General features: G+C 40.6%; 1 protein-coding gene across 2 annotated transcripts in view; it reads left to right on the top strand.

Annotated features, from left to right (window-relative positions):
- JARID2 (jumonji and AT-rich interaction domain containing 2) overlaps positions 1-27,518 on the top strand; it is a 224,286-nt gene that overhangs the window by 117,739 nt on the left and 79,029 nt on the right. For both annotated transcript variants that reach the window (XM_069853704.1, XM_069853703.1), the window contains exon 3: positions 9,513-9,654. In XM_069853704.1, coding sequence (XP_069709805.1) covers positions 9,513-9,654 — 142 coding nt within the window. The remainder of the gene's footprint in view (positions 1-9,512; positions 9,655-27,518) is intronic.

Raw genomic sequence — 27,518 nt, 5'->3', positions numbered from 1 at the left:
CCGGAATAATCCATGCTTTCTCCCTCACATGAGGTGAAGAACAGGCAGAAATACCTTGGACGCTGACTCAGTAACTGTCAAGTAAGTTTAAACCAAATAAAGGTAGAAGAAACAAAGCATTTTTAAAATTAAATGCTTTCTTTCACAGGCATGTCGAGGGCTTTCTTGACACTCTTCTCTCATGGGATGTTACCCTACTGACTCTCTTTTCAGCCATAAAATTCCCTACAAAAGGCAGGATAAACAAGACATGATGGTTTTCTCATAAAAACCAAAGAATAATTTATTCATGTCACTGATAATTTTGTTAATACCTGACAACTTCGACTATTCTCTCTCAGTGGTTATGCCCATTTTTCTATCACTGATATCTTTGAACTAAATAGATATAAGTTACACTTGTGAGCCTGCTTTTGTCTGTCATTTCAAATAAAATGCATGTTTAACTCTGTTTCCAGATTACATATGTTATTACTAAATGAAAAATGATGTCCTGTAGGACAGATGTCCCTGGTGTTGCTACAAATCAAAGGGCGCTCGTTCTCCTCAGGGAGAAATAAAGCCACTCTGTTGGCACCAAAACCAACATGAGGCACACACCGCTGAGGCATTTAATAATAACAACCCTGTGTCTCTTGTTGTGCTTACTGTCTGTCCCCCTCTTCACGCTGGTGGTTGATCTCACTACCTGTATTTTACAGGTGAATGAGCTTGGGTAGGGGTGGTGACCTCTCCAGGGGCAGTGGCTGCATCTGGACAAAGTCCAGGTACCTGAATCCTAACTAGGCTTTCTTGCTAGTGGTGGAATTCCCTTGCATCTGCAAAGCACTTTCTTCCTTCTCTATGCACATCTCTGAACAGCAAAGGTGTGTAGCTTGGATCTTGCAGTTGGAGTCCTCTTGTTCATCAAGCTTTCTGACTGCAGTCAGGGGGGAAATAGAGGACAGGGGTGGATGCAAGCTGTGTACATTAAATAATGTGATTCCTTGGCAACACATGGAGGGAGTACATGGTGCTCGTTTCCCCAGTGCTAACAGGGAGCGCTTATGCTACTATAAAATTAATTGTGTTTCTGTTTGTCAAAACTTAATGACCTTCACACAGCCTGGTACCTACTTAGTAGAAAAGCTGCTGTTCTTCCCTTATCATACAGCTCCAGGGGCAACTGGTAGGAGCTTGACAGCACAATGTTACTGCTATAAATGATAGGGAGCAGATGGTAGGGTGGTGGCCATCAGCTCTCTTTCCTTCTCCCTATTCTGCTTCATTCAGGACAGCCCTAGCTTTTGAGTGCTGGAGTGGCTGTTCCTTGGATTTCCTTTTTTTCCCCTTTAAATTAAAAGAAACATTTGGAAAATTCAAGGTATCTGTCTGTTGTTTTAAGCTCTGACTTAGTCAGCTCTCTGCATTTGTAGGAGGAGAATTTAGGAGAGATCTATGTGTTTCCCCAGCTGTTTTGGAGTTAGCATTACTGCTGCTATCTCCTTCACCTGTGTATGAATCCCTACCCTGCTGCTCAGCCTGTCTGGTGGTTCTGTGCTCTCTCTCGCCCAGGCCACTGTGGAGCCCAGGCTGGTGACTTCCCTTCTGCCTTACGAAGAATAAGGTGTCAGAAGGGGTTGTGTGTCTTGCCCGGGGAAAACAGGGAGTCACGCTTGTCATTGTGTCCTTACAAGCAGAGAAATGTGTTTTAATCAGAGATGTGTCTCTTTACATAATTGTTGTTTTCTTTGTATAAACCTAAAATAACAGAGGTACAGACTTCAGGTGAGGTTTTTCTCAATATGTGATATGCTGCAGGCACTGGTAGGTTGTTGGTTTTTTTTTAAACTTCTTCCAGATGGTTATTTCATAAATAAATTTGAGGCTTGAAGTATGTCTTAGGGCCTGCCCATTTCCTGGAAGAATTAAATTAGGGTCATTTTTTACTGTTATCTTCTTGTTTCTACCAGGTTAGTACCACCATCACCCACAGTCAACCCCCTCCAAATGAAAACAAGAAAATAGCCCCCTGAAAGTAGTGTGTTTAAACACCAAAACAGTATAATTTCAATTAAGGCTGCTAAGAGGTATTTGATAATGGGCTCGTATGCAGGTAACAATCATGTAAATGTCTGTGCTTGCTTAATAGCAATTTTTGATGGAGATGTAATGGGAGTAAGGAGCTTCTTTCAACCTGTATTATTTAATCAGTTCTCTTTGGTGATCTTGTCTTTTGACAGGCTGACAAACACATCTTGTGCTGTATTGTCATTCATGCTTGGCTTCCATAGTAATGATGTATATCTACATATAAAAGCATGCTTCTAGTAATTTATGAAGACTGTACAAGCTATTTGCTAACAGTTTTTGGCATAGCATTGGTGCTTTATGCAAATGCTCCGTTATGTACCACAGTCAACCTAATGTCCAGTGGCTTGTCATCTGAAAAGCCCGTGTACTGTTAATTACCATCATGGTGGCAACACAGAACATGCTGTGGTATAAACAACGACTGTTTCATGCTATGAGTTTTTTATTTGAGACAGAAAATTGTTGTGGTTTTGCATTACCATATGAGATCAAAATAGCATTTTCTTTATGACAGCTACCCTTAACAAAAATGGACAGGGAATAGGTATCTCTTATCCTAGAGAAAAATGTTTCAGGTTTTTTTTTTAAATTATGTTACTACCATGAAAACCCAGTTCTTTAGTCTCTAAGACAACCACAGCGTGAAAATAGGCCTTATTTTTGAGGCGTGTTGTCTGTTTAATATGTAACGTGATACCTTGTCATGCTGTGACAATGTGACAGATGGCATTTGCACTATAAAACTAAATTATCATTTGTGCATAGCTATACAACAGTTAAATGCAGTAACTCAGTACAGTATGCTGATTAATGTAGTCTGCAGATGTTTTAGAGATACTGGTATGTTTTAACTTGGCATCAGATGATTCGTGGTTTTATTTAACATGCCTACCAAGATTGTGGTAGTGTTCCAGCACGTAGTCTAATACGTAAGGGCATTTTGGGAGGAAGATAAACTTAGGGTTACTGTCAACAGGATGTGAATTTGTATTGTATTGCAACTGTTTGTCTATTACTTCTGGAAGATGGGTGAGGACTGTTCATTCATGATACTTTTCTAGTAAATTTGTGTATGAAGTTATAGGCTATAAAATATTCAGTCCTGTAGCTCTTAGATTGAAGAAAAATGAGGTGTAGGGGAGCTGTCAGTTTATTGTATGTGTAATTTCATACAGAATATTACCTGTGTGATACTAGGAGCCAGAATAAATACTTAAAAGAGCTAAAGGCAGTAATATTTTCCCTCTCTATTTTAGGCATAGAACTCGTGTTGGTAGCTTCCATAGCGCAGTTATAGCCAAGTTTGTCCATGTTCAGGTGGCACAGACCTGTCAGACCATGATGTGGGATGGTTAACCCTCTAGCTTTCTAATGTTTGTGGCAGCTTTCCTAAATGAGACGGTGAAAAAAGAAGAAAACACTATTTTTTTCTTAAACAAAGCTTTCCTGTACAACTCTCAAGACTTAGCAGCTGAAGTTTGGACAGACGTGTTACTTCGTAAGCGAACAATGCTTTAGCTTCTTGCCTATGTAACTACAATCTGTGCTGTTTGCACACTCTCATAAATAACAGTCGTCCCAGTGTGGTGAGGATGCTGCTTCAAGTAAATCCACTTTTTAAACTACTTCTAACCAATTTTTGTTTGTTTTGCCAATTGCCCTGGAAACTGGGCCTTTGTACCAGCCCTGAGTGGTTCAGCTTGCAGGGATCAGGGAGGAATGCAAGGAGAGGGGTGCTGGGCGAAAGGGGGAAGGCAAACATGGTCTCTTGGCAGTGGGAAGCGGGTGTTGATGTGTGGTCAAGAAGCATGTGGGAGCAGAGTTATGTGTTTTATGTAAAGCTGAGATCTGCAATACAACTCCCCTGCCCTGGACTGTGCAGACCGGCTGATGTTAGGTGTTCATCCCATATAGAAAGCTGTGAATCCAATCCTGTTGAAAGCACCCTTATTTGAGTCAGTTAATGCCTTTGATATCTTTGGCTTGTGTTTGTATGGTGTTGACTGCTGTTTTTTCTAAGGTGATGGCTTTTGTGGGTTGCATCTGACTGTGAGACTGACTGGAATACAATTGAATGTATTTATTTGCCTAAGCCGCCTTAGGACTGGGAAGTGGCAAACTAAAATAGGTGTTGCTGTCTTGTTGTAAGAACATGGAAATCTTCCTGTTCAGATGCCTTTTTGGCATTCGAGTAAGTGATGAATAGTGTTTTGGAAACATTGTGAAAGTCCCTTCACCCACTGTGTTCAACTAGGCACATGATTCTGAGATTTGTTTAGATGTTCCCCATTGGTTTCCCGATTATTCAGTAACTTTAACAATGAAGAACATACCAGGAATTGTAATCTCATCTGTTCTTAAAACCAACTAACTAACCCCAAACCCTCCCTTGCATTTTTTACCATCTTCCTTAATGTGGCTGCTTTCTGCTTCTCTTTTCCTCCTCTGTTTTCATCCAATATTCATTCTTACATAGTGTTTTATTGTATGATGCGTTCCCAGATACTGTGTGTTCCCAGATATTTTACACAATGTGTTCAGGTGCCCCCAAGATGTGCCCTGCACATGGCTGTCACCCATCTCTCCAAATGACCTAAGATGGGTTAGATCATGTCTTGAGAATAAGAGTTGCAAATTGCTGCTAAGTGTGTGTGGGTATCAACAAAAATGGCTAGTCAGCAGGCGTGTGAACCAATGTAAGTTAAGCCCTGCCTGCACTGGAATAGTAAGACTTGCTTGGATGTTAGGAGAAGCGATCCACTTGAGTCAGTGGGGGCCCCCTTAAGTAAGCTCATTTAAGCAACTTAAACCATTCTTTACATACAACTTTTTGGTGGAAGGGATGTGGCCATTGCTGGAGAAGGCTCACAAAGACCTCTGCTCTATTAACGACTACAGTCAGGAAGCAAATGGGGTAGTGAGGTGCAGTGGGAACAAGAGGGAGCATGCTCTGCAGAGATTGTAAAGTCATGATACCCATATTCTATCTGTATCACCCTAGAGGATACGGTTCAGTTCGTTGCAGAGCCTTTCCTGCATGTGAGAAAACAAACTTGAAGCTACAGGCAGATTTGAAAACATTCAGAATGTGGAAGGCAAATAAAAAGGAGGGATAGAAGCCTTTTTAATAATGACTGGGGTGCAGAAGACAGAAAGGGCTTTTCTGCATTCCTCAGCTTGTAAGAGGGTGAATGTAATATTCACATTTGCTGCTCTTTCTCAGTGCAGTTAGAAGTGGATAAGTGGATTTTTTTTTTGTCTTTTTAGGCAATGTGTAACTAAAACTGTAGTATGCTGTCACAGCTCATGTGAAAGTTTCAAACAGAGTTTGACAAAACTATGAAGTTTTAGCAAGGATGTTAAGATATCCGTGGTTCAGTTTTAAGCTACTCATTTTAATTACTAGGCTTCGTGTAGTGGAAGGTGTCCTGTGCCCGTGGCAAGGGGATTGGAACTGGGTGATCTTTAAGTTCCCTTCCAACCTAAAGCATTCTATGGTCTCGTCTCGATCAGTTAGAGCCAGGACAGTGTATTTAAGGGATCGGAGGTGTCATTTCACATGTGAGTTCCTGTATTTCTGGCTTAATTTAATGATGCGTTATTAGTGACTTAGTTAAAGCAGTCTTTATTCAGTAACTTTGAGCCATTCAGTGTTTGAGTTTCTTCTAAACTTTGGCAGCAAATATGCACTACTTCACTCTATATATAAATTATTATTTCACCTAAGTAATTGTAATATATGAAATTCTACCCTGATTTATAATCCAAGTTGCTGTACTTTCAAATTTAATTTTGATGAGGTTTAGGGGTTTTTTTAAATACTAAAAAGTCAAATTAGACTTCTAAAACAAACACTTCATGTTACAGGAATAAAGTCTATTTTTATCGACCCTGATTTTTTCTGCTTGGTTATCCACGTCTTGTGGTTGGGCACAAGTCCGGCTGCTGGGGAACAAGGCAGTGAGAGCTGGGGCTGGGATGAGCCCAGTGGGCAAGGGCCAGGCAGCCACTGCCAGCTAGCTCTCCGGCAGCTAAGAATGTAACCAGTCATGGGCCTTATCATGAGCTAGGGCTCACTGGCACTGTGATTTAGAGGTTGAGGGGCACAGCCTTGGAAAAGCAGCAGAGGAACTGTTTGTCTCTTTGATTTCATTTGGCTCTTGATGGCTTCCTGGTTCCTTGCGTGTTTCTGGGTTTTCTAAAGTAGCCAGGATTAGAGAGTGGTTCAATTATTCAGTCTATGCAAAAGAGTATTTTCTTGCTTGGTTGCTTTTCCCTCTTTATATGCACAAACTATTGTAGTACCGAGCTTTTAAGAAAACGTGAACACCTGCTGCTTCCTCTAGCGTGGTTGACTGTGGAGAGTCAAAGCTGCATAGATGGTCACATGCGGGGTTCTGTTCCTGCAGAATGTGTACCTCTCATCAGCTGCACTGGTACCAACTCATTAATGGTAATGGGGGGTGGTGAGTGTCACTTGGTACAACTGCAAGGGTCCCTAGCCACCCCATCCTGGGGCCTCCAGACCCTTTATAGCTTCCAGCTCACGTGCAGTGGAAAAGAACGTGGTTTATCGCAGTTAGAGATAGCAGGAATGGCATTTGAAGGAAAAGAAATCTGGGGGCAAACTGAACGCATTTGATATAAAAATGATTGAGTGGTAATAAACTTTATAATAGCCTACTTCAGCATGTGCTTTCTCTCCAGTGCTTGGAAGAAGACTGTGGACTATGGCTGTCTGTGCCTTTCATCACTTTGGAGCAGATTTTGCAATTACGTTGGCCCTGAAAGCCAGCAGAACATGACACTCATTCCCATTATTTATCAGTACCTCTCATTTGTAGTTTCATGCCTCCATTTCAGGGCACTTCTATTAATTGGTTTCAGCTGATGATAGCTAACTTCAGTTATCAGCAGTATTGCTGTGTTTTGGGATGGCGCGGGTTATGATGAATAATAGTAGACAAACCAGTATTTTTCCTAAAGGAACACAAATCATGCTTGTTTCCCAAGTGCACTGATGGTTTGGCAGGGTGAAAGGCTGAATAAAAACTGCCTTCCAAGTGCGCACAAGTTGACAGCCTGAAAGGTGAATTTCTTTGACTCATATACTTCAGGTTGCTGAGTTTTACATATGGCAAGTCTCCAGAACAAATATTGCTTTTGGAAAGTCTAATCAAATTCTCCCATAAGAGTTAAGTTACTGAGTATCAGGCCTCAAATGATATGATTGATTTAGACTTCTCTGGAGTTTAAAAGTTGTAAATTTTAGCAGTGGTTTCGGGGAAAAATGCAAAGAAAAAGTTGACACTTTTTCAAGAATAGACTTGGGCACTAGGGCTTCTAGTGAGGGTAAAATCAGCATAGAAATATAATCTATGTAATATTTTTTAAAAGGTGAGCTTCATTTCCTTGGGAATGCTTTGAAGAGGTATTGTCACCCCGCATCATATCATTGAGGTGCATTACAAACATGTAATATCATGTACTGTTACTGAAATTTGTATTATTTGTTGGGTCACAGTTTGAGATCTCTTTAAGGGGAAGAAAGCATGAAAAGGAATTTAACAAAGGGGAGTGAAAATGTAAATTGGGTCATTTACCTTCTCCGTGTTGGTCTGAGGCTGGCTAGAAGAGACATTTTAATGCAAAAATTGGTAGTGCTTAGTTTCAACTTTTGCTTTGTGGCCACTAAATAAGGAAGAAGAAAATGGAGCTATCGGTTCACTGCACGTTTCCCGCAAAAAAAATTCCAGGCTTCTGCTTTGTAAGTAGTATTTTAAAAACAGTGTAAAAAAACTGCAGCACGTGGCAGCCATGTAGCCACTTCTGACTCCAAATCAAGAGAAATTTGTTGTAGTTCAGAATGAATAAGAGGAAACTTTGACTGGTAAAAGGAGAGAGCAATATGATGTAGTGATACAATACAAACCTTGGAGAAGGCTGTTAAAAAATGGGCAGTCAGAGCAGATTTGAATTGGAAGTGCGGAAAGGTTCGGAGCCCACTAGCAGGCAATGTATCGCAGGCAGTTGTAGTCCCCGAGTGACCTCTGAATAAAAGGCCTTGCAGGGAAAGAGCTTTTGACCGTGGCTGTGGCTTAGGTGCCAGTAGTTAGAGCAGACAGCTGGCCAGAGGATGTACCTTGCTCTTGCTCTGGTTATACTTTAGTGTTTCTTTGAAGCTGAGCTTAGTTGAAGGCTCATTTATCCGATGAGTAAGTGCATTAATGGTGCCAAACAGTAGTTTTCCTGACAAGAGGTCTGAAGTGGTCTAGCACTGCCATTAGGACTGGTGGAAAGTTTTGAACGGCTGTTCTTAGTAAGCATTTTTGGTTTAGTACCCTTAGTCCTTGCCACTCAGCTTATCTTGGAAACCCCTCCATGTTTTATTTTCTAAGGTGCAATTATAAAAAGGGGGACTGAAATGGCCAAGGGAGGGAAGTCTGACAAAACAAAGCTGTGAAACAAAGCCTTGTTGTGCCGTTTGCAAAAATATTTTAGTGGAGACATGGGCAAGCATTCACCTCGATGAAATTGCAGCTCTTCTGGTAACAAGCTCTTAAAATACTGAGTAAATACTAAACTGATAAAATTTTTAGTAATTTTCCTCCCTCTTGCCCCAAAGCCTACTGGAGAACATGTTACTATTTTAATTCTCCCTTAAGTATGAGTGGTTTCACTGTTTGTCTGCTGTTGTTTGTAAGAGTCGTATTATTGTATTGTAGTTACTTGTTGGAGTAGGATATGCAGAAATTGTCAAATGTTATGCTTGTATACAGTGCTGCCATCCATCTATGTGATTCTGCTTGCCTTAGTATTCCTCCAGGAGAGAAAAGCACTGAAGGAAAGGCAGCTGTGGCAGATATTTCCCCTGACCTGTGTACCTTTGCTGGCAGATGGAGTTTCTGTAGATGAGTGACACTTGGCCAGAAGAATCAGAGTTGAGAAACAAGTGTTTGATGTTCACCCCTTTGGGATTTAGGTTTTTTTTTTTTTTAAAGGATCATGAATTGCAGTAGTTGGAAGCAGCAGAATGAAGAGCAAGACAGCGACAAATTGGACCAGCTTTAGTTTTGAATTGATCTATAGATAAATGCAAAAGACTGTTATCTATGCCTGACAACGGGAGTTATGTAAAACAGGGACGAGTTTGACGAAACTGTGTCCCTTTTTGAATGGGGGATGCGACAGTTTATAAATACTATTGCAAAAACTCATAGTGCTGTTACTGGTTAACCAAATCAGAAACACGAAATCAGGCAGGTTTTTTATCAGAGTACCTCTATGCAAAATCAATGTTATCAGTATATCTCTTTGCAAGACAGTTGCTTTGCGAGTCATCTCTGTATTCTTAGTGTCATGCATGAATTTTTGTAAAATTCATTTGGTACTGTTAATGCAGGTTTTGAATGTTGTGTACCACTTTTTCACTTTTGCAGGACTTCTCACCAATGGCCAATCTAAAGGATTAGGACCAGGATCAGAACAGCTGGAGAATGAGAAGGATGATGCATCGCAAGTGTCCTCAACGAGCAACGATGTTAGTTCTTCAGATTTTGAAGAAGGGCCCTCAAGGAAAAGGTCAGTAGTGCATTATGATTGAATTATAGTGTTTCTGCTCTGTTCCTTTCATGCTATAAGGTCATTATATTATCAGTAGGATATGGTTGCACATGTGCCCTACCATAAACAGACTTTCCGGTGCGGAGCCCTTCTAGTAATAGTGAGGATATAGTAAATTTTGCTTCATTCATTGGTATAGGTGATTTCTGTTGTTTTGGAAAGCACGGAAAAGCAGTTGTTCCTTTGCAGTAGGTGACTGCTAAATTAAATGCCTTGGTACTCTCCCCTCTTGCTTTTCCTCCTCCCCCACCCCGCGTTAGCCTCTACAGGACACATCAATACGTATACGTGTGTAATTTCAAAGAAAGCATCGCTGCACTGTAAGGCAGTGCGGTGGGTATCTGTTTGCAAAGGACTACTTTGAGGTACTGCTGTAGCAAGCTGCTGCCTCTTTTCTAGAAGTCAGTTATGAGGTCGTTGTTGAACTCTAATGAACGTGCAAAATGTGGGTTAAAATCATAGGGCTCAAGCCAATCTATTATAGAAAATATGCTGAGAATGCAGGAGGCTGGGAGTTGTCCTCTGTATGAAGTAAGAACCAAAACAAGCTGTCTGAAAAATGCCATTTAAGAGAGAGAAATGGAAAATGCTTTCTCAACCTTTTTCTCAACTACACTCTTTGCATCCTACTTCCAAGCAAAAATGAACCATAACGTAAAGTTTTCTTTCCAACAAATTAAGTGTTCCTGTTTTTTGTGCAACTCTCTGATTCTCTTGAGAAGCCTAGTGGGGTGAGGAGAGTGGTGCCCTCCGTTCCTGTTTCTGTGTCTCCCACCCCTGGTCCCCACAACCTTTTCTACCACCCAGGCAACACACTCAGGATCTAGTTAATGTGCCCACATAGCTCTTCCAGTGTACGGGAGTAAAATTTCTGGTAGGAATTCAGTAAAGCATCCTGCTGCTGGTCAGGGGAAAAGTATTTGTGTGTTTCTTTTTGGCTTTATTGAGATAAAATGGAGGCTTGAAAATGGTTTCTACTTAGAAGTTTAGGTGACATCTACTGTAGATGTGATCCTGGGGAGACAGTGATCATTGTTTGATGGCATTGCCTCTGTTGCTCACATATTATCTTAAGGAATTTTTGCTGTCCTCTGCACTTGATGTGGATGCATCCCCTTGTTCCTCAGCCGTGCTGACCCAACCGTTTGCAGGGTCACATCATGAGTAGGTTTGAGGAGCTGAATTGATTAAAAATAATAGCAAGAGGAAGACAGATTGAGGCTTTTTGCCAGGGTTCTTTATTTTTACTCTGTGTGAATTTTGATCTCTTGTTCACAGCACGGCTGCAGGAGCAGCCACCAGTGCAACCAAGGGGGCATCCTTTTCCTCTTCTGAGGCTGGCAAGGGGCAGGAGGGCTTCTCTGGTGCCCTACACAGTCCAGCTTCAGAAACAAGGGGGATTGCTGCATCCCTGGTCCCAAGAAACTGCATTTGAGTATTATGGGTGACATTTTTTTGAGGAATATTTGCTAGTTTTTGGCCATGCTGAAAAGCAGATGGGTGGTTCAGGCCTAATAATAGGAAACTCAAGTGCCTTTGGTACTTTTTGGATTAAGAACAAAAAAAAACCCAAAACAGAAGCTAAGATGAAAAATACCTTTCTTGGTTTTGTAAAAGACAAGGCATCATTTAAGTAGTTCTTCATGCACCATGAACTGTTAAAATACTATTACATTTGTTGCTGCAGTTGCTGCGAAAGAGAACGTTAGTGTTTTGTTTCCATTTACAGCCAACGCAGATTTCTATATACCTTTTTTTCCTCCCCCAGCTTCCTCTTTAGAGACAGACTTCTGGGCTCCTTCCGTTAAGTTGTACAGCAGCATGTTGAGTATTTTGATGTATTCCTCGTTTCCTTTCAAGTTTTTTTCTTCTGTTTAGCTGAACATGTAATGTTTCCTTGATCCAGGTCAGCTTGGGATCTCACAAAGAGTTGTGCCAGGAGTATTGGGTGGTCAAAGAATATGCAGGAGGTTGAGGAGCTGGGGGAATGGGTCTGAAATGGGTTCTATGGGTCCACTGCCTCAGCTCATCAAGTTTTGAGAAATTATGCTGTCCCTGTCTTCCCCTGGGCTTCTTCAAACTGAAACTTTTCAATTGTTGGTTCAGCTGTCTGTACAACTAACGGCACCCTTGTATTTACATTTAAAGACTGTAGCATTAACACGTACTTCATGTAATGTTTTCTCCTCCACCAAAATGTGTACTTGTCTTCTCAAAATCTTGTGGTATATGCCTAGTGGTATATGCACTGAAACAATTTTAGAGCTTGGTGTGCTTAGTAAAGCATAAATGTTTGAAACTTGCTCTGTATAATACAGTGACTTTGGAGTACCACGTTTCCTGTGGTGTTTGAACTGTGTGTATATGTAAGTTAAGATTCAGGTTTTTAGGGAGTTTGGAATTTTGCTTGGTGTATGGCAGGTGTGTTTGTTTTGGAGACCCAAACCTATCTTCTTTTAGAGGAATAGGTCGCCTGTATTTCACAGCAGTGACAGAAACAAGAAGAGTGCTAAGCCAGTAAGCACAGTAAATAAAAGGGGACCGCTGTGAGAGGCTCTGGTTTGTTTAGTAGTCAAAGGCTCTGGTTTGACCTTGCAGTTCTTCGGTGTAAAGGCAGACTGCTGCTGTGGAGGCAAACGGTCTCTTCCCAGTTTCTTCTTCCCTCCTTCTCCTAGCAATTGTGTCTGGCGATCTTGTGGCCCCGAGGTCAGTCAGTTCAGTGGACTGGTCTGGCAGCAGGTCACATTTCATAAATGGAACAGGGAGACAGATCCATGGGTGTGCATAACGTGTTTAATTTGCACTTACAGTTGATCCAAACTCTTCCAGTTTCAGCGGTGATTTGCCCAAGAGTGTGGGTGAATAGCAATTGCTGATTCTTTTAGCAAGCTGAATGGAAGGTGTGTTCGCTAGCAGTTGGCATTGCCTTGTGGTCTCATTATGCCAGCCATCTCTGGTGTGGGTGTTCTTTGGGTCAAAGCATGGCAGTGGATGATCCCAGTGAGATCAGAGGATTTAGTTGTAGATAGGTAAGAGCTGAAAAGCGACTGTGAGGGAAGGTAAATCCCTACCAGCCTGCCTGTTAACCAGTGAACAGATTACTGCCAAGTGCTCCCTATTTCACACACGGATGCCAGGCTGCGTAACACAACAGTAGAGTCCCCTAACCATGCACAGTTTTGAGTTTGTCACATCTATTCTTTTTCACTTTCAACCCCTTTCCTAGTAACATAGCTTGACTGAACACATGCTGCCATACGGAGAGCATCATGATGGAAGAAAAGAGATTGCAGTTCTGGTGAAAGTATGCTGATTTAATATAATGCAGCAAATTTTGTTCAGAAACTCTCTTAGGTGCTTTGACGGACCAGGCTTTTGAACACTGTGACCCAGCCTTGCTCAGCTTCAAATGGCTCCAACCAGTCTTTGTGGGTACTTTGTCAGTAATTAACACCTTTCCTCTCTGGGGACTTCCTATACAGCTAGGTTTGCAGCCAGTGGGGAAAGTCCGATTACTATTTCTTTTTAAACGCATTGTTTTAGATTGCAACAGAAATCATGAAACAGTATGCAGCCTGTCTTCTGTGATGTTTCAGGCTTCAGTTGTGATTGCTTGATGGTGGTAAGGAAGGAAAGAAGTACATGTACAACTTGGCCTGTGCAGCCTGCAGATAAGTCCAAAAGTGGTAAGCCCTGCTTACAGAATAAATGGAGTTTGGAGGGCATTGGTAGTGCAGTAGTGGCAAGCTCAGGACTTCAAAATACTTAGATTTGATTGAGTTTACACTCAAAGAATGGAAAATACTTGCTTTGATCTGAATTGTATGTAGTACTCCTGACCAGGTCTGGGGAGAAGCAGGGGGTTAATCCTCTGTAGTAAATACTGCTTTCAGCCAGTAAAGAGGTGTCAGCAGTTATTCTAACATTTGGCAAAAGCTAAGCATTCAAATGTTACACTGACTGTTGTGTAATAGATTGCTGTCTAATTGTTGTATGAGAGCAGTTGCTAGTTTGTTCAGTGCTTTTGGGAAGAGATGAACAAAAGCATTGCTGTATAGGCTTGATTAAACTATCAGATTGGATGGTCTTCACCACATAAAGATTATGCATTTTCAAAACCCATTAAAAAAGGTAATTGCTGAAGAAGAATTGTAACTTCAATGTGCTGCATATTGTTATGAATCTCCAGTTTCCAGCTATGATTCTCAGTTGAGAAGGTCAGTAGGTACCAAAGGTGTTTGATCACTGTGCAGGATGCTTGTACATTTTTATGGGCAGTTCTTAAGACTACAGCCACTGGCAATTAATAACAGTGTGCCCAAACAGCTGTATGTTTTCTGGCAACAGTTGCTCACCTTACCCAAGAAGAGATGTGCAGAGCAGACTTCATGTGACTTCATGTGTTAATCTTTGGTGGCAGTAGGCTATTGCTTGCTTCCTGTTACTAATCAGGTGGCTACTTGTTTACATGGCCCCCTTCCCAGAAACACAGACAGGGAATTGCCAAATGCACAAATGCTTTTATCTTCTGTTGTAAAGTTCTGTTAATAGAAGGCTGTGAGAAGTGGGAGGAGGTTGGCTGATTTTAATAGTAATTAAGCTTTAAATTTGGTTATTTTTTTTTACTTAATGTTAGAATATTTTCTCCATTAAAGGGAACAAAGAGTTTTGTTGAGTTTAGAAGAAAAATAGGGCTGAAGAAATTCACCCCCTTGCAAGAGCAGCAGAGATGTGTGTTCCCCCCACCCCCAGACAGAAGGTGTGTACTGCTCCTGAGAGAAGACACTTTGTCCAGTTCTGCTACCAGGAGAGTTGCTGGCAGCAGGACAAAGGGACAACCCACCGGGGAGCAGTAGTGTTTTCAACTGCCACAGCTAGATTGGCCAGAAATTGCTTGTTAGGAATCTTCTGAGGCTTTTAATGAATACAGCAGCTTTCTGCTAATGGTCTCAAGCATGTGACAATCAGAAGCATGCTTATGTGCTACAGCAAGGCCAGTCCATGGGATGTGCTCCTGCCACTCAGATCATGCTGGCTCCCTCCTGCCTGTTCCATTTTCCTGCTTGTTTCTTTTTCAGCTTTTTAGATGCCAGTTTAACTCCCTGAACTGGCTCACTGTGGCGCAAGATGAGTTTCAAGGTTAGTCATGTGAAAAGGTGGGAGTATGTGGCCAAGAAGGGGGAGGCAAGTACCCTGGACTCCCTTGGCTAGTGGCTGCACAGCTACTACACTGGCAGAGCTGTGTTGAACCCTCAGCACAAAAAGAAGGCAGTTGAGGGTAGGCATGCTTCTGAGTATTAGGCAGGCTGCTAATTTAAGTGCCTTCTTTTAGCAGTATGTCCTTTTCAACTTGAGTTGCAAAAGACTTTCTTGCAGCAGAGGTAGCAAAAGACTGAGGGGACTTGAGGTTGGTTTCTTCCCGCCCGCCCTTTTTTTGTTTGTTTTTATAGTTAATAATGAACAGTGTCTTTAGCACTAGACTTAGCGCCTCTTATGCAAGACATAAAACAAGATCAATCCGATTCCCCCATATGTAAGTTTGTGAGGGGTTTCTACTCGATATTGTAGGTGATGGAGAGAGCAGTGTATTATATGACTCAGGTGTGAAAACAGGAGACTGTTTGTAATATCAAAATGTGTTTCCAGGACATTTTTAGTGAATAGTTTTTTCACTAATTGAAATGCTATATAATGTATTTGCATTGAGCTCTAGCCTGCTACCACATAGTTAATCCTTCTGATCAACCAGGTGCTTCCATATTTTTTTCTAGTTTCAGTAAGCTATGCAAGTCTGCACTAGATGTTTATTTATGAAAACGAAAATGGCAGGAACATTTATGTATAATAATTTTGACTTTTCCTTTTTTACCCCTCTCTGGAAATTCTGATATGAGAGGAATATTATTTTTAGCACAGCACATTTATATTTAAATAACAAACCCAATAAACAAAAAAAAATAATAGTTCATTGGAGTGGATTTGCATGGGAGTAGTAAAAAGGCAGATTACCCGCTTTATAATGCAAGTCAAGGAGATCATTCTATGTAGTTTGAAAAGGAAAAAAATCAGGTGAATGATGTTCTTTCAATATTTTCATAAAGAACAAGCAGAAATTGTTGACATGGATTCTTCTATCCAACAGGCAAAGATATAATGAGGTACAAGATTCTGGGAACACTAACTTTGTGGGTAGACAGCTATGTAAACAACGTGTCTGAGTAGTGATTTAATGATTAGGAAGGTACAATTTATAGCAGCTGAGAAGTGTTAAGTGGTGTCCTATTCAAGCTCACCTTCACCTGCCACCTTCTCTTCAGAAGTCAAGAGTTGGAGGAGGTCGTCTTCATGGCCTTGAACTCAGGCTCATCCCCTGAAGGACCAGAAAGGTTCTGAAGCCAGACTGGCATGCAGTTGTTTTTGTGGTTCTGTTTATGGCAAATGCTCTTTCAGATGCTTGATAACCCATCCCTAATGTTGTTTACTTTATCTGAATGTCTCACCCCTGTGTATGATTGACCACATGTTGACTGCCTAAATACCAGGGAGAGACTGGTTTGAACCAATTGATTCTACACTGGAAGACGCTTTTTCCAAGCAAATTTTTGTGTCGGTGTGAAAGGGGGTTTTTTTGATGCACATAAGCTACCATCTATATAAGACTCCAGCCTGATGTTGAGGTGATGTCCATGTGAATTCTGGCTGTTGCTGCTTTCTCAAAGCCAGGCTGCCTCATTCTAAATAGTGGAAGCATGCATAACTTGAAATATCTATGTATTTTTGCTTTGTGTCATGTTACCCTCATATGTGAAACATTGCATCCTCACCAAATAAACATGGAGGCCAATGAGATCTCCTGCAACTTTGCGTGCTCACTGGGTGAATCAATTTCCACAACCATCCAGCAAGAGTGGGGAAAAAAACCCCAAACGTTCACATGTATTACAAATGAGTGTCTTTCTATTTATTCCTCCATTTGTAATTATCTCTAAATGAATTTAAAATCAAAGGCAAGGAAAAAAAAAAGAAGGCATGTAGTTGTATTATGAAGATCACAACAATGCCATGCTTTTTTCTTTTTTTTCCTCTTAGGTTATTTTAAAGAATGAAATTCTCTTTTCAAATTCTGATTCCTAGAAATTTGCCATCCTAGCATTTAAAATTGTCTTATTCTTTTGGAAATGACGAGATTACTTAATGGGAAAACATTCAGCTCTTCAAGTATGGGTAAGATTTCAGGACTAAACAAAACAGATTGTTTCTTGCATAAAATCAAAATTTGAGATTAAAAATATGTCAAGAATTAAAAATAATTGTAGCACGAATGGAAAATCAGAAACCTATTCCTGAAATAAAGATGTAAAATGTTATAATATTTGGCAGTAAGTATTATAGTTTGTGTAGACTAAACTTAGTAACAGTTTTATGAACTAATGCCTGTGTGAGCCCAGCGCTGGCAGAACGCAGGAATAACAACAAAGCCATGGATAAAATAAAAAGAATAAATTAATTTCCATTACCTTATGATCTGGTGTGGCTCTGAAACAGCACCTGGACAAAGGAAGTGCAAGCGGGAACACAGACTCTGCAGAGCTCAGTCCTTGCTAGAAAGCGTGTGTCAAATCTACCGCTTTGCCTGTATTTATCAGGGAAGAGCAGAGTAGTTTTCCACTGTGCTTTGATCTTTCTCACAGCAGGGCAGAAATCTCAAGCATGTTTTCTGGGATGGCCCTGAGTTTATCACAGACCTACGTTACCTAAACACAAAAGTTCTACTTGTTAAGGACATAGGACTAGGCAACAATTAGCATGTTTTATCTGTTTTTCTGCATCCCAGCTGTAAGGTCACTTGAGCATGTTCTACAATTCCTTCTTGCCAATCTCCCTACAATGCCACTTTCTAGTAGCCTTTTGAAGGATTAGGAAACAAAGGATATGGGAAGAGAAGTACAGTTTGAAGAGTCTTGATATTTTCTGCTTTGTAGTAATAATGGGCTCATAATCTTTTAATTCAGTCCAGCATTTGGAATGTAAGGCTAGTTTGGCAGAAGAAACTTTACATTTTGTTGTGGTAGGCTTGCCATGATTTAGGTTGCATTGCTACAGGTTCTCCAGTCTCTAAACAAGACCTCTGAAGGTGTTGCTGCTTAGTGTTGTAAGACCTAGCTTGTGTTTTATTTAGTATTTAAGCAAACTGGTGATAGAAACATCTAGTTTTCTTTATAGAGAATCATAGAGCGGTTTCGGTTAGAATCATAGAATCACTAGGTTGGAAAAGACCTCTTAGATGATTGAGCCCAACCATTCCTATCAAAGGGACCTTAGAGATCATCCAGTTCTGAGAGGAGGTTTAACATGGACTGTTTGCATACCACGTAATTTCTGGTATAATTCTGACCCCAGTGTTTTGTATGTGTGCTGAGTTAAAAGACAGTCTCAGTTGGAATAATGTTGTCCTATGTGCTCTGCAAAGACCGTTCCAATATTTTAAAGTGAAAGTGTATCATAACATTAGGTTTTAAGTATATTTAGGGCTTTTGGGGGTATTTTTTATTAATATTTGAAGATTATATTTATACTATATGCTGGTTTGGCATATATTCTATAGAAATCTTATTCTGTATTTATTCCCATGGCTGATCTAGGAGTGGTAGGAATATGTTCTTGATGTGTTCCTTGTAAATAGCAGCATGAATGGGGGCTACTGCTGATTCACCAAAACTAACTCCATTACAGGTGTTAGTGTTATGGGTCAGATCAAAGTAGATGTTACCCCAAGTAGTTTGAGCACTAATCAGGAAAAGGGCGGTCCTCGTAACCAGCATTGAAGTTTTGGAGTGTAAGAGTTTTCTAGCTCTGAACTGAAATTGAAAAGCGTAGATTTTTTTTTCTGTAAATGTCTTCTCTGCAATCTTCTTAGGTCTCTTATTTTAATAAAAAAATCACAGGCATTTTAAATATGCGGCCTGCCTTATGCTGGTATAGAGGTTTTCCTTTATTTTTTTCCATTGCTGTATCTAGTAGCACAGAATTTCCTGAGGGAAGCTAGTGTTTTGGGTTTTCTTTCTCCTTCTTAACCTGAACATTTGTATTTTTAGTATTTTAGTGTTATGTTTATTGTTAAATAATTTGTATAGTAATGGCCATGTCATCATTATGTTTTGATTTTATGCCTTCCTTCTGCTTTCCTCTCTTGGTATTTGTTTTTGGCTCTGATTAAATAAACTAAAGCTGAAGGAATCATTGACTATGTGGCAAATTATTTGCAAGTTAGGTTTTTTTTCCAGTTGTATTACAGTCTGTTTCCACTGGTAGCATCCTTCTTTCAGCTTTCAGACAAGTTCTCCCCTGAGTTTCATAGCGTTAGTTACTATGGAGATGACTGTCCGCTCTTCCTCTTCTCCTCCCTTGTTTTCCTCCTTTTCTGGAGCTCCTGCAGCTGTAATTTATCTTTTCAATAAAGTAAGTAGATCTGGTACAGACCTCGTTTCTAATGTGTCTTCTATGGCCTGTAATGTTTTCACTTTCATGAAATCCTGTAGATATTTGTTTATATGAATGAAAAATTTGGAGTATGTGTAGAGAGTGAGGATATCTCTAGTTAAAGGGTCATGCCTAGAGCTGTTATCTGATTTGATCTTTCTTCACAGTTGAAGAGCTGTTCATTGGAGTCATAATTCTGCAAAATTAATTAACTGGTAACGTATGGGTGTGTGTATGTATGCTGAGTGTCTAGGATAGCTTCTAGGATTTATTTAAAGTGGCAGCTTTTGGAATTCAATATAAACATATTCTTGTGCAAGTTAAAATTTCTCTGATGAAGAAATGAAAACTGAGACAACACATCATTAGCATTTTAAGCTTGAGAGTCTTTTCTTTGCACCTCATCAGAATTTTCATAGCTCTCTATACGTCTTTATATGTTCCAGCTTTAACAGAGAAACACGGATGTTTGGGTTGTCAGCTATTCTGCCATAGATAGGATGTCTTCCTTTGCATGTGTGCTGTTGTGTTTCTGAACCCCTTGTCTTGAGGAAGCATTGTATCACTTGGTGTCAGTGGTGTGTTGAATGACTTAGCAAGATATTTGAAAAGTGCTCTCCAGCCAAGTCATCCTACCACAACTCAACATGAGCTGGAAGCCCAGAAGGCCAACTGTGTCCCGGACTGCATCAAAAGAAGCGTGGACAGCAGGTCAAGGGAGGTGATTCTGCCCCTCTATTCTTCTCTTGTGAGACTTCATCTGAAGTATTGTGCTCAGTTCTGAAATCCTCAACATATGATGGATATGGGGCTGTTGGAACAGGTCCAGAGGAGGATACAAAGATGATCAGAGGGCTGGAGCACCTCTCGTATGAGGACAGGCTGAGAGAGTTTGGCTTGTTCAGCCTGGAGAAGAGAAGGCTCTGAGGAGATCTTATAGTGACCTTCCAGTACCTGAAAGAGGCTACAAGAAAGCTGGAGAGGGACTACTCATAAAGGCTTGTGGTGATAGGACAAGGGGGAAATGGGTGTAAACTGGAAAGGGGTAGATTTAGGCTTGATGTAAGGAAGAATTTCTTCACCATGAAAGTGGTGAGGCACTGACACAGGTTGTCCAGGGAAGTTGTGGATGCCCTATCCCTGGAGGTATTCAAGGCCAGGTTGGATGGGGCCTTGGGCAGCCTGATCTAGTGGGATGTCCCTGCCCATGGCAGGGGGATTGGAACTAGATAAGGTAAGGTCCCTTCCAACCCAAACTATTCTATGATTCTATGAGATACATGGCCGAGGGAACATCCCACCCAGAAAGCTGGTGTAGCTGCACTGCTGTTTTGATAACCACTAATTTCCTATGGTAGTTAGCTGCATCTTCAGAGGCCTTCTGTCTTTATTTATGGAGATCTTGCCCTAGGTAATTATGAACTGTTTTACTTTAGCTTGCTGAGCACTGTCATCAGTGGCTTTCCACCATCAGAAACCTACTGAGAAGTCCCTGTTTTACAACTGCATAAATACCCTACCTTGGGTTGTTGGTCAGATAACGCAAATCACTTTGCCTCCTGTTGAGAGCTTTGGATTGCAATTGCAGCCTAATGGCTCACTGTGCAGCCAGGGGATAGGTGCTGAGGAGGAATGCGCTCCCCCTGACCCCATTTGTGCTGGCTCTGGCACAGTTTACGACCCAGCAAAAGCAAAGGCAGATGGGTTTCTGCTAGGTTAATGGTACTGGGTTAGGGAACGGATCGCCGGGACAGCTCGGTGAGTACAGCAGAGATGGCCATGGGGAGAAAGACAGAGAAGAGGAACATCCACTTTTCCCCCTCTGGCTGGTGGATGAGACTACCCCTGTAATCTCTGCCCTCTGGGGTGACGTTACTCTTGGTTTTATTCTAAGCAAGCAAACACTTAATTTCTTTTTGTCACTCCTCCTTCCTGGGAAGATGAGAGACTCTGAAACCCTTTGCTTATTTTTGTCTTCTGTCCTCTTTTATTATGCCTTGGAGTATTCTTGGCCCTGTGACAATTTGTTCTGCAAGTTGTCAAGCAAAATGTTTATTTAAAAATAAATTACTCTAAAATTTTCATCAACTTTTTTTTTTTCTTTTTTTTTTAGAAGGGAGTCTCATGTTTTTCTTTTGCATCCATCCAGTTTGCTGTGGAAGTGAGCAGCTGGGACTTTCTTGATTATTTCTGTTTTTAGTGTTGTCTTCTTTACACCTGCACATTGAAGATCATGAAATTTTCTTAACAGGGACTGAGAAACCTTTCAAACCCTCAGACTCTTAAGATTAGGAGCCTGAAAGTAAGCTGGCCTGCTAATTGCGATATCTCTGTGGGCGTGGACTTTTAATGTTTGTCTTGCACTAGAAAAATTGACTGCTATTGATTTTTCTTGAAATCTAGTTCATCCCACCCAGCTGATTCATAAGAGAACGAGAAAACAAACCAGGTATGGGACAATTTCCAAGATTTTATGTCATTAGGCCTGTGAAATCCTCTCATTACCTGAAAATTACATTGTAAGTATTGAGTCATACCTACGCAAATGTTACCATGCAATCAAGGTTTGGGTTTTATCAGTTTTATTGCATTACTTTTACATAGAAATATCATCATCAAATTTACTCTTGGTACATGTGCTACATGCCTTACCAGTTTAAGAGTAATGGCTTCCAGTTTCTAGATGGACTGCGAAATAAACTTTAAAGGTGAATCAGATGAGAAGTGAAAAAAGGGGCGTGATAGCATTTGAGTAAAGGACACACTATGCTTATCAGGAGAATTAGCTGGAGTGATTCAGAGAAAGAACACATGAAAAAAAGGTTGTTTCTTCCTTGAAGCTTCGCAGGACCCTACCAGAACATGATTACAAATGTTTGTTTCTCTTCATGCAATAAAACCATAGTATCTCCTAGTAGCCTAGTACCATAGTTACGGGGTAGGGAACAGGCATGTTCAAATTCTTGCCATACTGTGTGGCCGTGCACATCACTTAATTGTGGTATCTGTCTTCTGTCTTCAAAATTAATTGGCAGAGATTTGAGGGGCTTAAGATTGGACTAATATCTGTTTATTGTTTTGAAGAGTAAAGTAAGAGTAAATTATATTATTTATTTATATCTGTTCTATCTGTCTGCCTATCTATGTCTTGTTTTGGATTTATGTATTCATGTCTCTGTTTCCTTGTTCCAATATTAAATTAACGTAGATATACATAAATAAATAAAAAAAGAAGTTGTCTCCCCAGAGGAGGATTGTGAGAGTGCTTTATCAGGACAACTGCATTCAAATTGTTTTTAAATAACAAGAATTAACTCCTGGATCCACTGAAGGACAGTGCTTATTCATTATTGATTTCAGAGGGTCAGATATTTTCCCAAGATGTCGAAAGGCTGAAGAATGCTCTAAATTAAGTGCCTCTGGTTTTGACTGCACTTGGAGTAACACTGCTTAATATCCTATTCTTCCAGATTCTTCAGTAAGGAAGTATTTTTTTTTTCTTTTCTTTTTTTCTTTCTAGTTGTGTTGCTCTATGTATACAGTATGTATACAGGAATTTTCCACCACAGAATGAGCCATCAGAAAGTTATGCTGTGTACTCTCTGCCATGTATTTCCTCAGGCTCTTAACCTGGCTCGTGTTGGCTTGCTGTTTCTGTTGAAATTGGTCAGTGTGAACTCTGAGAAATTAAGTGTTTATTGTATGAGTGGCAACCAATGTGGATCTCCTACTTACTGGGATACTTGATTTTTTTTTTTTAGTAGCAGAGAAAGACATCCTCCCTCTTCACTCACAGGATTGTTCAAAGCCTTTTGTGATGAATATGTGTTGGTGTTGAAGACCTGCGTTGCTTCATTTCCTCTGAAGTCATAGCTTATGTGCAGGGTTACTAATTCAGTGAGAGTACAAAGATTAGGTGCCATTCATAGTAAAAATGGAATAACGTTTCCTTCACATTTTTATTGTTACAGAATAATTCAATGGAAATAGCTCAAGTAAAAAAAGTACCCTGTGTTTCCTAAACTATTTTGTGCTCCTCTTGTATCAGTCATAGAAAGTTCCCAACGTGGACATTTACTCCAAATTATGGTCATTATTTTCAGCTTCTCGGCTCCATCCTTTTGAGCCACAGGTTCCCCAGTCCCTACCCTAAAACTGTCCAATTTCAGGAAATTTAACTGCTTTAGCTATTCGTAATGTATGCGTGTCTTGTTCTTCCATGTTATATGCTGTCTTCAGGTCAAGGCTTTGGATTGATTTGCTTCTCTATTGGGTTTTTACGTACTGTTCGAAGCCCTTTTCCAGCCTGGGGATGCAGCTGTATGCTAATTCCCTGGTTGCTACAAAACACTGACAGGTCACTGCTGAAACACTCAGTTCGCTTGCCATGGAGGAAGGAAGTTTCTGGGCTGGGATGGGTGAGAAAGGCCAGGTCTGAGCCTGTTGCTGTTTCTTGTTTCTTCTCAGCTCTTGGAGAGGGAGATTCTTTTCCTGAGACAGAGCTGATGTTAGAAATGCAGCTCTGTGACATCATTATTTCTGATTTTTAACATGAAAAAGGCAAGTTGAAAGGGAATTTGTTAGAAGTTCTTGTTACTCTGTCTTCTAAAAGGAACTGTGAATTTAATCTTTGTATACCATATATTCATTCAACAAATTTTAGAAGGCTCTTTGAGCTGAAGTAGGCTTTGACATGAGGACAGACAAGAGTATGTATCAGTGCCTGGGCAGATTTCTAGGCCCTGTTACTCTCCGCTTGTTCTGATCTCTCCTGTCCTCTGGATGTGCTTATTTTCCAAGACTTCTCATGGCTTAGGGACGTGTCTCTCAGAACTTGACATTCCCAACTTAAAAAGCAAGCCAACAAAGAAAAAGTTTTTAGGTGGAGGCCAGAGGACACACAAATATTCAGTAATCCTTTTTTTTTTTTTTTCCTATTACAAAATAGAATATCTACTGAGCCAGGCACCTTTTCTTTAGGGTGGAGATTATGGGAAGCTTTCTACCAATGTGCTTCCAGAAGAAAAACTACTTTTTCTACCGGTAAGTAGTAGTGCAAGGGTAGTATCTACTCGGAGATTTGCTTCTCCACTTGCCTCTTCAATATTATAGTGTTTGCTTCAAGTATCAAGAAGGCAGGATTTCAGGGGCATTTGTTGAATATGTAGGGCAGTGTTACTTGTGGTCCCAAATAAAGTAGGAAGAAGAAAATCTCCTGCCTTCCTGGATTCCTCCCTTGTCGTCGTAACACACCCCACCCCCCCCCCCAATAATTAATAGGAGTAGCAGATTCTCTTTTTTTTTCCTCCACTCAGGTGTTTGTTTTCAAGGAGGTATGAAGAATGTTTTGCTCTTCTGAGTTAATGTCTTCTGAGGCCTTGCTGTAATTTTATATGAAAAGCACTGAACCCTTTAGTCAGAAATCAATTTTCTGTTTGTGTTCCTCTCTGTCTTTCTTCAGTGAGCATTAGACAGTCTAGGATGCCCGAATTAGTTGTTGACTTCTGTTTTGTTTTCTTCCTTGTTTGTTCCTCGCTCTGCTGTTTCTTTGGACCATCCCAACCTTTTCTACTGCAGTGTTTTTTCTGCTAGGTTTTATTCAATATGAGCCTTAATGAAAACAAATATTTATGGCATTTCCTGAGCATTAGGTGAGCTGCTGCCTTTAATTACGAAGGGCTTGGAGATGGAGGAGGAAACCCATTGGTCTCATTTGCCTTACTGGCAACAAAAGGTCCTAGGTCTGTTTGTGCTTGCCTTATTGCTCTCTGTTTCACAGACAAGTAAGACCTTCTGAGCATTTGAATACAGTTTATTCTATCAATTAAAAAAGAACAAAACAAAACCTGTCTCTTACATTGCTTAAATACCTATTAAGCCCATGAACAGAATACTAATTTAGGTGGCTCTGTATAATGAGCTCTAAATTTCTGAGTCATGTCGGCCATGGAACCTTTTAACAAGGACGTGGAAAACCCCACAAAAAACCTAATGTCAGTCTCAGTTCCTTAATTATTTTAATGAGTGTAGAAATGAAAAGCTCCAAAGCTTTGTATTACAGTGGTTATTTTCCAGATTGAATATCAGAGGGAGGATTTATGAAGACTTTCAGCTACATTGCTGGGGTGGATGAAATACAGAGCAAAGAAGGTCTGAGCACTGGCACTACTCATTGCTTGCAGTACACCTCATCAGCTGACAAGCCCCTGGGAGTTCTTCAGTGGGATGAGAGAGATGGCTTTTTGTGTTTCTTCTGTTGTTTTTTCTTTCTCTTTTTTTCCTCTCCCTCCCTCCCTCTGTATGCCAGCACATATAAACCAGTGGCATTTAGCTGGTGCAGAAAGAGGGTGTTGCAGTACAGAGCTGCACTCTACCGGCTTGATAGGTAGGCAGAGGTAGTAGCTGAGGTGCAAATAGGGGAGTCATTTACCTCTGTAAGGGTGTTGCTTTGAGTTCATGTGGATTTTAATTAAGCTATGCATTGATCCTAGGCACTACCTTCATTTCAAAATATGAATGTTAACTTGAATGTCATTTATTCTTCCTTTAATACACCTATGAGTTACTTGATTCTGCTACAGAGTCCCTGTAGAAGATGCTGCTGAGTGCACAGTGACAGCTTGTATGCTCCCCGTGCATCGCAGAAAGCGCTCTGCTCATTCCACTGGAAAATGTTATTATATAATGCAGCGTGGTGCTTTGGCGTGTCTGCTGGGGTATTGCCCCTCTGGTAGGAGGGCTGCATTATCGAGTTGGGTATTTTAAGGATAGAATTTGGCATTACTTAATGATACGTGAAACGTAACTTAATGCATTTATCATCACTTTAAATTTTCCAGCCTCACACAATGAATGTCCCGCAGCGTGAGCTTCATTTTCTCCATAGCCTACATAATTTGTATTATTTGTTAATGTGCTCATTTAGATGAGAGAAAGAAAAACAAAGGCAAGGAACCTTGAGAAATCCCAGCTAATAAAAGACAAGACAGTTCTATTTTCTGGTAAACAATGAACATAGTAAAACTGGTGATGCTACAGGCATCTTGTGTTATTGATGCAAATGAACTCACTGACATCTGCAGCATTCAGCACCTGACCAGTGGCATCCCAGAGCCCTCCTGTAACATGTGTTAGGCAGAATTGCTGAAATACCCATGGTGAAAATTGCAGTTTTTGAAGGGGTTTGGGTTGTTTTCTTTCTCCCCCCTTCCTTAAAGTGCTTTATTTTTTCTTGTGGATTTATATTTCTTATAGAAAATAAATGAATAGCTATTCTTTTCTTGGAAATGGTATTAAAAGCTGTGGCTGTTTCGTTTGGATATCTGATTAACCATCTAAGGTCCTCTTTGATAACAGTTACAGTCCATCTGCACTGCTCTGGAAGAGCATTTCTCAAACTGTAGCCCCTCGCTGCTTCTCCTGAAGAGACCCCTTGCTCTGCTGCATCACACGGCCTGACACAGAAAGGACTTTCATTTCCCCAGGCCGTGAACGTCCTGTTTTGTTGCAAGATTCCTTTGGTATCACAGCTTCTGCATTGAGTTTCTCTTAGCAGTGGGAAACTTGTGTTTAGCCCACGTTTTTCCTGTAGCTGCTGTTATGCTTCTCTGTTATGAAGCTGATTGAGTTTTCCTATTTCTGGTGTATCTATACTGTTATGTGCACAATTGTAGACCAATAGGTTGGGTGTTTTCTTCCAGATTATTTTTTTTTTTAATTCTGTTAATTGAGATGCTGTAGCTTTTCTTTGTGTTTCTTGGCTTGGTGAGGAAGGGGAGTGCAGCACTTTTTTATAGTAGTTTTCAAATTATTAGTTTAAATAATTACACTAATGACAAACCCGAGCTTTGATATGTCTCTTTCCATCGCAACTGTCTAGATCAACATTCTGGGTCAGCTGTAGCTGGTCCAAAACCTGTGCCTTATGCATGATTTTCTGTAACTAAATCAAATAAGGAGCATGGAAATATTGCTTAGAAAAGCTTGTAGAGAGTTCCCAGCTGTCTTCTGAGAGGGGGTTGTAGAGTAAGAGCTGTCCTGACTTATTGTTTATGACCCAGGGGACCTCATGGCCACTGTGGTGGGGATTTACACCACAGATCTCCTTCTCTGCTTCACTTGGCTTCTTGAAGAAGACACAGCTCACTATGGGTTATTTTTTTTCCGCTGCCAGTTTTTGCTTGAAACCTCATTTTTTTCAGGAAAATTATTATATGTAATAACTGGCTGCAAAATCCTTCTAAAGGAACTGCTTAGTAAAACTGAGTAGTCTTTAATTTGACAATCCTAATGCTAGATGAAGACAGGAGCGACAACAGCTGCTTTACTTTGCATCTGCACTT

Source organism: Phaenicophaeus curvirostris, chromosome 3, assembly GCF_032191515.1.
Source record: "Phaenicophaeus curvirostris isolate KB17595 chromosome 3, BPBGC_Pcur_1.0, whole genome shotgun sequence".
NCBI classification, from domain to species: domain Eukaryota; kingdom Metazoa; phylum Chordata; class Aves; order Cuculiformes; family Cuculidae; genus Phaenicophaeus; species Phaenicophaeus curvirostris.
This window is presented reverse-complemented; position numbering and strand designations above follow the sequence as displayed.